General features: G+C 46.0%; 1 protein-coding gene across 10 annotated transcripts; it reads left to right on the top strand.

Moving 5' to 3' along the window:
• The first annotated feature begins 165 nt into the window (after nucleotides 1-165).
• si:ch211-188c16.1 (formin-like protein 7) lies at nucleotides 166-11,776 on the top strand. Of its 10 annotated transcripts, XM_030363203.1 has the most exons (20): nucleotides 173-340; nucleotides 671-1,667; nucleotides 2,007-2,192; nucleotides 2,864-3,368; nucleotides 3,526-3,650; nucleotides 3,755-3,780; nucleotides 3,914-3,954; nucleotides 4,049-4,099; nucleotides 5,015-5,144; nucleotides 5,550-5,712; nucleotides 5,962-6,085; nucleotides 6,192-6,223; nucleotides 6,989-7,052; nucleotides 7,302-7,336; nucleotides 7,639-7,702; nucleotides 9,839-9,937; nucleotides 10,387-10,400; nucleotides 10,813-10,846; nucleotides 11,223-11,330; nucleotides 11,419-11,776. In XM_030363203.1, the coding sequence occupies exons 1-19, from the start codon at nucleotides 332-334 to the stop codon at nucleotides 11,290-11,292; spliced, it is 2,769 nt and encodes a 922-aa protein (XP_030219063.1). In that variant the 5' UTR covers nucleotides 173-331; the 3' UTR covers nucleotides 11,293-11,330; nucleotides 11,419-11,776. The 10 variants fall into 10 exon arrangements, 7 of the variants coding, with proteins under 7 accessions (XP_030219065.1, XP_030219062.1, XP_030219064.1 ...); XR_003977602.1 differs by lacking the exon at nucleotides 10,387-10,400 and having other exon boundaries at nucleotides 172-340; XR_003977601.1 differs by having other exon boundaries at nucleotides 170-340; nucleotides 10,387-10,846; nucleotides 11,223-11,776.
• The last annotated feature ends 9 nt before the right edge of the window (nucleotides 11,777-11,785 follow it).

Here is an 11,785-nt window from a genome sequence, read left to right as displayed (position 1 = left end):
CACACACACACACACACACACACACACACACAAAGTTGATATATAATGATTCAACAAATTAAATGTGGCGTTCAAGCAAAAAGTTTGGCAAAGAAAAAAAAAAAAAAAAAAAAAAAGAATGACTGAGGTGAGTGCGCTCACGTGTTCATTCACGCACATTCGACCACGTGAGTCCCACGGCGGCTCGTTCGAATTGTTTGCGTCGCCCACTTTGAGAAAGTGAACCAATGTACTCTGGTGTCTTGCTTCTTTATTGGTAGTAGATCCAAGGCGAGCTCGAGGCTGCTATTTATTTGCAATAGGTCATTTCTGATTGATATAAAGAATAACAATGGAACAGGTAACGTTAAAAAGTGAATGAAACGATTGCTTTTCGTTTTACTTCCGAATTTGTTTAAATGCTATTTATTTACAGATAGCTATAACGATAAGCAGAATTTGTCATAAGATGGTTTAATTCTAGCTCTTTATATATACTTTACAGTAGGCTGTCTCCATTCTTCCTCATGGAGGCCTAATTGCTGTTTAATACATGTTACTTGTTAATACTTGTTCAAGGCTCAATGTTTTTTTAATTAACGAAGACTCCAAGAGAACTACCACATTGAGCCTATGCGGATATGCTAACAACATGGATAGTCGATAACCGATAACGCATTATTTATTCAAGGACGGACCGACCAATTTCAAAGCTCTGAGGGCCAAGTTCCAGGAGGAGGCTGCCCTGGCTCAAGCCAGGAACAGCCGACCCACGATCGCCGAGAAGCCGCGAAACGTCCACCCGCCCAGCGGCCAATGCTCCTCCGTCCCCCCGCCCGGCGGCCACTGCCGCTCCGTCCTGACCGAGCTCCATAGCGCGGCAGAAAACGGAACGCAGGCGGTTCCCAGGGTAATCTTCAGAAGCGAATTGAGGGCCTCTGGCGGCATGCGTCCCATTTCTTTCCCTCCCCAAACGTCCCTTCGGACACGAACCAGGAATGGGGACGATAACATGCCACCACCAACAGCAGCGAGGCATTCTGTCCTGGAGGGGCACTTGCCCTTGGTCCTTCCCCCACCCCCAACCCCTATGAAGGAACATCAGCTACACCCAGTGGGATCCACTAAGGAACCTAAGCAGCTGATGGAACCACCACTTGAGACCCTGCCCTCCACCAGGACGAAGAGAAAAGGCTTGCTTCTCCCCTTCAAAGCTTCTAAATCATCAAAGGGCCTCACAGCAGGTGAAGAGTGTGCCCCAGCTGCCTCACTGACCAACAGCAGACCTGGTAGCGTCCCCGGTGAGCTGCCCTCCCTCCAGGGACAGGATGAGGCCCCGTGTCCCCGAGGGGCAGACGGTCAGCTACCCAGCCCGGACGTAACCCCCCCCTCCCGGGACACCAGCGGCGACTCGGACAGCCGCATCATGAGCACCTTAGAGAGGGCCAAGAGGAAGTTCTCTCGCAAACACATGCTGCTGTCCTGCAAGGCCAGTAGTCTGCCCTCCACTGACGAGGCCACCCCCGCCACCACCACTGCCCGCGCCACCTGGGGTAAGACGGCGTCTATGTTGTCGAAGGCCGTAGCGACCAGCGAGGCGAATTTCCCAGTTCCATCCCCGGTGTGTCTGCCAGACTTGGCGTGCGTCTCTGCCCGACCTTTCTTCAAAGTGGGCACCACCTCGCACAGTGAGTAGGACTAAGAGGTTAAGGTTGTTTTTGACTTATTTGGGTACAGGCAATAAGTATATGTATGCATTTATCTTCCATGGGTCATTATGCAAATGTTAAAAATAAGCTTGGACAGTCACTCAGTCACTCACAGTCAGTCAGTCTCACTCAGTCTCACTCAGTCACACTCAGTCAGTCAGTCACTCACAGTCACTCACAGTCACTCACAGTCAGTCAGTCAGTCAGTCAGTCACTCACAGTCAGTCAGTCAGTCACTCACAGTCAGTCCGTCACTCACAGTCAGTCAGTCACTCACAGTCACTCACAGTCAGTCACTAACTTTTGCTCCATGGGCAGAGACGGGCTTTGACCAGCAGCTGTGCAGGGACAGATATGGATTACCTCGTGGGAGAGCGGACGGACCGCCCCAGCCGCCTGCTCCCCCCAGGAGGTCTCTCCTGGACGCGGCCGTGCTGGGGCCGGTGCCTGCTAAGCCACCCAGGCCGCCATGCGTAGACCTGGGCTTCTACTTCCCAGCCCGGGGTAAGGATACTTCCCTTAGTCTCTTTAGGTACTTTGGTTGTGTCGTTTATGTCTTGTGTTTACTGCTGAGCCCGGGTGAGGTGGTCTAGTCCGAGGTGTTGGGTGGTGCCAGTGTCACCCATGACAGCAGTCTGTCCGAACTCATCAAAAGTCTTACTGTGCGTGCGTTCACACCAAAAGCGGTAAAGCGTTTTGAGCGATAAACGCCCATTCACTTTCTATTAGACACGAGCGATAAAGCGATTGGAGCGATAAAACACTTGAGCGATAGCTTTAAAGCTGTAAAGCTGTAAATGAGAGTTGAAAACAGCTCAACTCTATGCAAATGAGCTAGTAGTGTTTCGGCTGTAAATGGCCGCCAGCCAATCGGAATGTAGATGTCTCGTCGGCGTGGGTGGTCCCAGTAAACATATGCGAGAAAACACAGGAGCGATATGAGCTGTAAATATATTGGACAGCGATGCGTTTTGAGCTATTTGGCGATTTTGCATCTTTTATAGCTTTTGGTGTCAACGTACGGTTAGCCCTTTTTGCACTTAATTAGTGCATAGGTAATATGACGTTTGAATTGGTTTAAGATTTGTGTAGAGGTTTGCGTTGGGTGGGGTTGAGCTGAACATCTTGGGTCGGTGGGGACTGAGGATGTGTGGTTTCTGTCCCTCCATCACCAGATCTGAGCCCGCCCCCTGTCGAAGACCTCGTACACTACCAATCGACAGCCAACGCCACCCTGCTGGACGCGCCGGACTTCCCCGACTTTGACCACTCGGTCAGCAGAGCGCCAGACGCCCACCACCCCATCGACATCGCCTCCCTAGAGGTGGAGGTCTTCGAATTCGTCGACTTTGACCTCCCGCCCCCGGTAGACCCTGAGCTGTATTTCGAGGCTCTGCTGGAGTGTGAGCCTGCAGACCCTTTGACCTTTGACCTCCAGGCTCTCAACCTGGATAGCCAGGAGGACTCTGTGACGCAGGAGCCATCCAGCCTCCCTGAAGCCCCAGAGAGCTGGTGCGGTCAGGGCCGTATGGGGACCCCTGAACCGCCTCCAGTGCCCGAGCACGGCTCCACTGCTGCGGGGGAGGCACATCCCGGGGCTTCTGAGGCGGGCTCCTCCCCAGAGGAGGCAGTCCGAGCCCGACATGCAGCTCTGGCAAACTGGATCGAATCACAGCCCAGGTTAGAGGTGTATGCGTGAGTGCGCGTGTGTGTGTGTGTGTGAATGCGCATGTGTGTGAGCGCGTGAGCACAGCTCAGTTGAAATTCAACTCCAAAGTGAAAAGCATGTTTATCCACAAATGTCAGAAGATTTTGAGAACTTGACTGCTGTGCCTAGCTCCCCCCAGCTGGACGGTTATCATGGCACCTGTGAAAACCTGTATGAAGACGTGGAGACCATCAACGGATACCTCAGCGGCCAGAACTCAAGGACACTAAAGGAACATAAAGGCGGACCCAAGAGTAAGAAACCACTGACTTCTAAAGCTATTGTCAAGGTTGCATTTCAATGAAGTTTTGTTTATCAGCATTTATGAAATCGTATAATCATAGGCCATTTCTTACAGATCCATATGCTGACGGCAATCAAGTGGTAATGTTATGCATTCGAACATCTCATCTCCCTCAAACACGATTTTTCATTCATGGCTACAACGACTCGTCTAGGTTCCTCCAAGTCGTCCACTAAACATCAAAATCCAAAATAACGTCTCCTTCTCCCCCAGAAGGAGGAATCCCGCCTTAACATATGGCCTCGCAATCCATGGTATGTATAGCTCCACTGGTCCCTGGCTGCTCGGTAGGTGTCCCAGCAGGGAGTGGATTCATTCATGCGTGTGTCTGTGCTCTGGCGTCCACAGGGGCAGCCGTCCAGGAGAGCACAGCCATGCAGTCCATCCTCATTTCCACAGGTATTGAATTCAATCGGGGCTTAACAGGCCATATATTTATCACACTCCCCTGATGCTAGCCTCCCAGAGGGCAAGAAAAAAACTCCCTTAATCAACCAGGAAGAGATCTTGAGGAGGAACGCAGAGTGAGGGATACCTCCATCCAGGGATGATCAGGATTGCAGTGTGACATACATACACAAATACAGGCAAAACATTTTAAACCGGTGATGGGACCTTTTTATCTTTGGTATAAAGAAAAAGTACGATGGTCAACGGCGAGATGCAAATATTTTTTTATCCTGTTGAAGTGTGACATAAATTACAGATTTTTTTCAGTTAAAAATATATATATTTTGAAAGTGCGAAAGTTTGGGGTTTCTCCTAAAACAGTAAAATAAAATGTTGTTTTGTGTGAAACTGCTCAGTGCACTACGTCTCGCAGAATGGGTTTCACCAACCCCAACATGGCTGTAAGCAGGTTACCTGTGCCTTATCAGACAGGAAGCAAAGAAGAATGAGCCACACCGGTTGGTTGTGACTACATCCATGTCTGAAAGACGCAGGCATCACGTTGGCCTCAGCGGCTCTGGTTAGCTTGTGGAGAGATAGTCATGTCACTTATTTGTAGTCTTTCTTGCTAAGTATTCTCTTGAACAGTTTTACGACAAACTGTGACTTTCTTAACTTGCTAAATAACCTTTTTATATTGATGCACATCGTATGCACCATACTTCGGTTTGATCCTCAATTTCCACAGCCGAGGCATCCTTTAGCAAACTGCCTAAATTAATGACGTGTATCTAAATTCAATGTACTTCGCTTTGGATAACTGCATCCCTAAAGTGGCTTAATGGTCGCCAGCCAAATTAAAATATATCTAAAGTAACTTGGTTTTCGTTTGTATATTGAGGCGGCCATGTTTGTTCTGAGCAGAGATCGCCAGAGCCCCGACCACAACGAGCACAAGGAGCAGAAGAAGAGGGAGAGGCAGCGGCAGGAGAAGGAGAAGAAGGAACAGAAGGAGAAGGAGAAGAGGGAGACCGAAATGAAAAAGAAGTTCAAGGTAATGTTTCTTTCATTCAACCCCTTGGTTTACCAGCTTTCTTTCCGCTTGGGAGTTCAAGTCTTTTCAACTTGTTACATTTTAGCTTTTCAATGTTAACTTCAAGGTTAATATGGAACCGCAGAGGCCACAGAGGGATTTTATAAAACACAGTATACATAGGCTTAATCGATAACATTTTCAATCATCAAAAACAATGAAACGATGCCGAAAGGATAAACTAAAACCAGCAGGTCATCTGGCTACTTGTTTACCCCCTATGGGTATTATTGGCATCTGAATGTGGGCAGATGGGAGCTCAAAGTCAGGTTGCACCTAGTGGTGCTTCGGTCCAGAAGAGCTGGTTATACCAGTGCCACTACAAGAGGCCGGGCTTGTTGATGATCACACTGTCTGTGGCCCCAGGTGACGGGTGTGGAGGAGCCTCTGTACCACGCCAAAGTGATGGTGGCCAGCAAGGTGCATAAAAAGAACGACCTGACGGTCACCAGCGGAGACATGGTCAGCATCATCCGCACCAACAGCTGTCCCAAAGGACGCTGGCTCGCCCGCGACGCCAACCTAAAGTGTGAGTCTGAAATGTTGTTCTTTTAAAGGCCAACTACTGACTTTGAGAAAAAACACTTTTTATGAAATTGCTTAAATAGAAAGTTACTCAAGACTCAAACTTGACCATCAGTGAGTTAATACATGCTGACTTAGGTTCAGCATCTGGCCATAACTTCTATCACCCCTTGAAATATTGGAGCAGTGCACATTATCTTTCATCTGTTGAGGGGTAAGTGGGGCCCTCCTAATGCGGTGGTTCTCCGGGCAGATGGCTACATCTCCGTGATGAACGTGGAGCTCAACATCCAGGAGATGCTGGAGCTGGGCAAGACGGCCCAGGCGGCCCGGAGAGAAGGCAACATGGAGGCGGACACCATCAGCATCGGGAGCAGGTACCAGGTGTTGCCATGGCGATAGGAGGACTCCTCTCCAGCGAAACACGGATGCGACGCACCACTGAGTCCACCCATCGATTAGTTTTTTTTGTTGCTTCCTCAGGTCTTCTAATTACCCGGTTCTCACCAGCAGCTGTGAGTGATCTCCAGTTTCTTCTGAAAAGGACCACTGCATTATCAACCAATGTGCTGAGTCTTTGCTTTATGTCCGTTCTTAAAGGGGGGGATATCCTACTTTTCCCTTTGCTTTAGACTGTTGTGACATATGTTTGCATGTTTTATGTCTGCTAATCTACCCGCAATGTTAACAACTTCTCTGGGGAGTGAATTTACCGACACACACGCAAAGTGTTCGAGCATCGCAACAGACTGGGCGTGCTGACCAATCACAGCAGACTGGACTACTCGGGGGGGGTGGGGGGGGGGGGGGGGGGGGGGGTGCGTGCGTGCGTGCTGAAAGCGACATGATTCGGAACGTTTTTGAAAGATCCTGAAATTGGTTTTGCACAATAACGGCTACTTCTAGGATGCTCAGGCATGTTACCCTGTTCTAGTAGTGACCCTAAATGCAATTATTAACCCTAAAATATGGGATCTTTAACTACTGGCAGGCTCTTTGTCCCCTCCTAGTACACAAACTTACCCAGAGAAATAGTGACTAATGTAATTTCTTGGAAAGTAAATGATTTGAGTGATGAGGCTCAACGCTATGCTGCGCGTCGGTATGCAGACGCACTGTTGGCAGGAAGTGCGTTGTAAACAACGGATTGGAGTGCTGGTGCGTCATCAGGTCTGGACCCCGGGGAATGTTGTGTGCATGGCGCGGAGGGGGTCTGACGTTGCCAGATCTCTGATCGTCTACATGTGTTTTGCCTAGATGTATTGATTTATGTTCCTCAGTCACAGATGATAGCGAGGAATGGGCGTGTGAAGATGAGACACTTTCCCGCTCCAATGAGAGCCAGTAAGAGAGCATTTATATATTCGGTTAACATTTGCAATGCTAAAATGTGCGATCCTAATGGAGACGTTATTTAGAATTAGTGTTTTACATTAATGAGAAAGAAATGCAAATTGATGATTGATCCATTTTCTGATGTTTCTAGTTTTTTTTTAATCTTTGTTTGTTCTTTTATATTTGATATTTTTGCCCCTCTTGTTTTATGTATTATTGCAGGAATAAATTAATTATTTCCCCCTTAATACTTTACAGTAGCTTCCATCAGCAGACCACTCTGCCAGAGATGAGTAAGTATATTGTATCTCCCGTTCAGGAATTCAACAGTGTGTTTTAGTGGTGCAGAAGAGGACCACCTGCTAGAAGTGGTCCGTCAGGACTGTTTATCAGTCCTTACTACAATACCCCTTAACAAAGCCCTCGAAAGTAGTGGGACATCTGTTGGGTCCATGGGCCCATGCTAGGATCTCATTTCACTCCAGACGTAGTCATCAGATTAGCATATCTTCTCTGTGATGTTCTCTTCAAAAACTCTGACCTTAAGACAGCTTCAATGTCTGATGTGTACGTTTTCCCTTGTTTCCTTTGGCAGTGTGCAGCCACCCTAGTGCCCTACACACACTCAGCGATGCCAACCTTGAAGACCTGCACACACAGTACGTCTCCAGTCTCCTTAGCAGTCAGTCGCTCACTCACTCACTCTAATACTATATAAAGGAAACAATTAGTGTGAGAATGTTCTATGTTTACAGTCGGTTGCTAAAAATAAGTCCAGGGCAAATTGCCGTTAAAGGAAACTTTTAACAGAAAGCTTCACAGGAGACAAAATATAACAAAATGTGTGAGACGAAATATAGTGAGGATTAATTTACTGATGGTCTAATGTCATTTTTACTAATACGACGGCATAGCTTTGAATTCAAGAATGAAAGTACATGTGTCTGCTCAGGGTGACCCTTAAGTTGATGCGTTGATGCTTTAACTTCTGTCCTATGGACTAGGTTTTCTATGTACTCCCTCTGGGTATGCTTATACACCACTAGGTCACAGAGGATGTTCTAATGTGGCTAGTAACGGACAACAAATAGATTGTGATGCAAAATAAACCCATCTCTTGCAAAAGGTTTGGGTTTTTATCACTAAGGAATGGTTGAGATGAATCATCATGTTTATATTTCACTGTTATTTTTAACCGTTAAAAAAATGGATGTCTATCATACAAGGTTTCTAGTCCAAGCTGATACCTCTGTCGTTGGTTGGTCGATATGAAACTAAGGAGGTTGCGGAAGTAAAGGAGACCTACTTGATTTTTCAACCTGGGTCCTATTTTCCCATCATTTAAGGTCCAAGTGACTAATGCGAACAACGGGTCTTTACATTGATCTAGTATTGAGGAGGAGCGCTTCAGCCTGTTTAATGCAATTTTACCCTTGGGGCATTAGCACCGTGTCAATGTAGGTCTTCTAAAAGTGCTTGTTTTTGAAAGTGACGGGCTCTGATTGTCATTATTAGTGTCTGTTATGGAAGAGATCACTACGGGGAGATTCAACCTTTTTTCTCTACCCATCACTTGTTCCTGTCTGTTATTGTTTACATTTACATTCAGAGCATTTAGCAGACGCTTTTATCCAAAGTGACTGACAATCAGTATATTTGTCAGAAGAAAGAGAAACTGAGTTATATCGTCGTCGGCACAGTAAGGATATTCATAGAAACATGTGCCAAGCACTAACAATTGCTAAGTTAACCCACACGACAAATACAGCTAGGATAAGAGGTTATACAATGCTAAGTGCTATTTTTAAGTGCCACGACGAACAACATAAAATAGGTAGTTTTTATCCAACTCTCGCTCAAGGAGAGCTCTCTGAAATCAGGCACTCTGAAGGGCTGAGTTGTGAGAGGATGTGTCCCTTTTTTTCTTTACAATTTCAACTCACTTAAATCTTTAAGATGACACTTTGATAAGCTACACTTTCTGCCTGCCTGCACTCCTCCCTCCAACTCTTGAACACGGTTCAACCGGTTTCTACCTGTGGTCCTCAAATGGGGGTATGCGTACCCCTAGGGGTACATTGGAGTACTGCAGGGGGTACTCAGAAAATTAAAAACTAAAAGTTTAAATTATGAAAGCTAGACAAAAGAAAATGCACAAGGGCTTGAAATGTTAATCTAAAAACAAGGACAAATGAGAATCCAGGAGAAAAGTGCTTCCAGAAACACCAAATGTTGTCAGTTTCTGAAAGTGTGTGTGTGTGTGTGTGTGTGTGTGTGTGTGTGTGTGTGTGTGTGTGTGTGTGTGTGTGTGTGTGTGTGTGTGTGTGTGTGTGTGTGTGTGTGTGTGTGTGTGTGTGTGTGTGTGTGTGTGTATGATGTTATCCACCTCTGCATGCTCTGACCCTGTGCGATGCAACCGTTGCGATGCAACGGTTGCATCGCACAGGCCCATGTTCCTTACAAAATTTAGTATCTGTACCCTTTTAAAAATATATATTTATGTTTACACTGCCAAATAGACAGACATTATTAATGTTCAATTATTTTTAATTTCTTTCTTCCGAAAAGGTTCTGTGTAGGGAGTAATCGGCTGGAAAATTCATTTTTTTTGACAACCACTGCTCTATAAGTTATCCTTTAACATTGCAAAATACAGTTTTTGGAATATACAGTTAATAATGGAAATGCATAGTCATCACCTATAGTGTGTGTGTGTTGTAAACTAATTGAAGTTGAAAGCTGATCAGTGACTGCAGGTTGTTGACATTGTATAATCTCTTGATTCCATCCCTCAGGACCCGACACGAAGCTCTCCAGAAACTGGCCACCTTCTTCCAGCAAAACAAGGAAGACTATGGAATCGTCAAAGGGAATGGTGGAGAAACTCCTACCAAGTACAGTAAAAGCTTCTTCCTGACCACCTATTCACTACTATTAATGGTCATCTATTCGTCTTCTATCCAAAGTGAACAGCCTACCGGCAGTGTTGAGGCCATTGGCATCAAACCTTGAACCACTTATTTTAAGGTCGGGACACAGTTTCCTCTAGACAAGTGGCCCTCAAACTATTTTACTTGTATAACCCCTTTACAATTTTTTATCACTAATATTAAAATGTCAAATATGAAGCATTTTTTTTAAAATGTTCCTAGTTTACCATTTATCCTTCAAAGTACCTCTAGGGATCCACATACCCATTTGAGAAGCACTGCACTAGACTATCCTGTTCCATGCATTATTGAATGTCTTCAGCCTTGTGTGTGTGTCTGTGTGTGTCTGTGTCTGTCTGTGTAAATTAATTTATCCCTTTCTTTCCCCCGCTTCTTGCTTTGACCGTGTCAAGTGTGGATCAACCAAGTAAGTCTGCTCTGACTGGCCTCTCCCCATATCACTCGTCATTACTTTTAATTGACTTACCCCACACTTCGACCGTAATGTTGCTGTCTGTTGGGTGTCGAGTGGGATGAACATGTAGTTGACTTATTGCGTGTTAACGGCTCGACCGCAGCAGCAACTGCTGTGTTAACCGAAGGTGCTTTTGGGGGCGGCCTGTGGCTCACGAGGTGCGAGGGGTCTTGGAGCGAGACGCCTCACCCTCACTTCTCCTGACGAGATGGCTGTCGCCCTGCATGGCTGACACCGCCGTCGGTGTGGTGAATGTGTGCATGAATGGGTGAATGTTAGGCAATATTTTAAAGCGCTTTGATTGGCCGCTGGTTAGAAAAGCGCTGTATCAAATGCCGTCTATTTATCCGTTGTGTATTCTCAGGCTTCCTGTCTGCGGTTGAGGAGCCCCCCTATCTGTGAGTGTTGACACGCGTACGCACAAACCTTCTGGGAAGGGATCATAATCATGACTCCTTCCCCTTCCCAAATGTCGCCAGACTCCCTGAGTTGTCTGGAAGTCTGTTTGAATTGGATGAGTAACTAATGTTTTTCCCGTCCATCTTATGAAGAAGTTATTGGGAAGCCAGGTCACAATATGAAGTCAGGATTGGGTACAAAAGGAACCCAACCTTATCAAAGGAAATTGGATTGAGTATTTAGTAAAAAAACGAAACATTCTGAGCTTTGGCCCATTTCTGATCATCCTTAAATAATCTCGACGGTGAATTTAAGATGACAGTTGCTGTCCTCCCTGAATACATCACCGTGTATTTTCATGTTTTCGGTCGGCAGTGAACAGGAAATGGATTTCGCCCACCTGGAGTTGCTACCCCCACCCCCCCTGTATGCAGACACTGTTTGACCCCAACCACCCCCTCCACCACCGCTTCAACTGTCAATGTGAGTCAGGACTACAGCTGTATTACCGGACTGAACAGCCTCATTACAACCATTCATGAAATGTGTTTTCTGTCTCGTTCCTCCACAGCCCCACAGAGGGGCATGAAGCTCACCTCCCTCAATGTGTTTGTGCTGATAGGTTTTCACCCTCACCTATAATGGAAGTTTACACCATTTTTATTTTTTTCTGATTATATTCTATATGTGGTAATCATGTTTTTGTTTCTGTTGAATGGTTTGAAAATGCACTTAAATGAATTGTTTTGCCTCTGCTGAAGAGTAATGTGTGCAAAAAAAAAGGCACTCAATTATTCACTCCTAGTTGCTTTGAATTGATTGACACGGTTATTGTTGATATCGGGTGTTTGTATGTTTTTTTTTATGTACAACTTGAGTTTACAGAATTTATTTTATTCTGTTTCATGTATAATAAATGTTTAAGGCTGTCATGTCCA

This window comes from Gadus morhua, chromosome 8 (genome assembly GCF_902167405.1).
Source record: "Gadus morhua chromosome 8, gadMor3.0, whole genome shotgun sequence".
Classification (NCBI taxonomy): Eukaryota; Metazoa; Chordata; class Actinopteri; order Gadiformes; family Gadidae; genus Gadus; species Gadus morhua.
This window is presented reverse-complemented; position numbering and strand designations above follow the sequence as displayed.

Coding starts and splice junctions, on each gene's coding strand:
- si:ch211-188c16.1 (XM_030363201.1), top strand. Junction 3,955..4,048: donor ATATGGCCTCGCAATCCATG/GTATGTATAGCT, acceptor TGGCGTCCACAG/GGGCAGCCGTCCAGGAGAGC. Junction 9,938..10,386: donor GGTGGAGAAACTCCTACCAA/GTACAGTAAAAG, acceptor GACCGTGTCAAG/TGTGGATCAACCAAGTAAGT.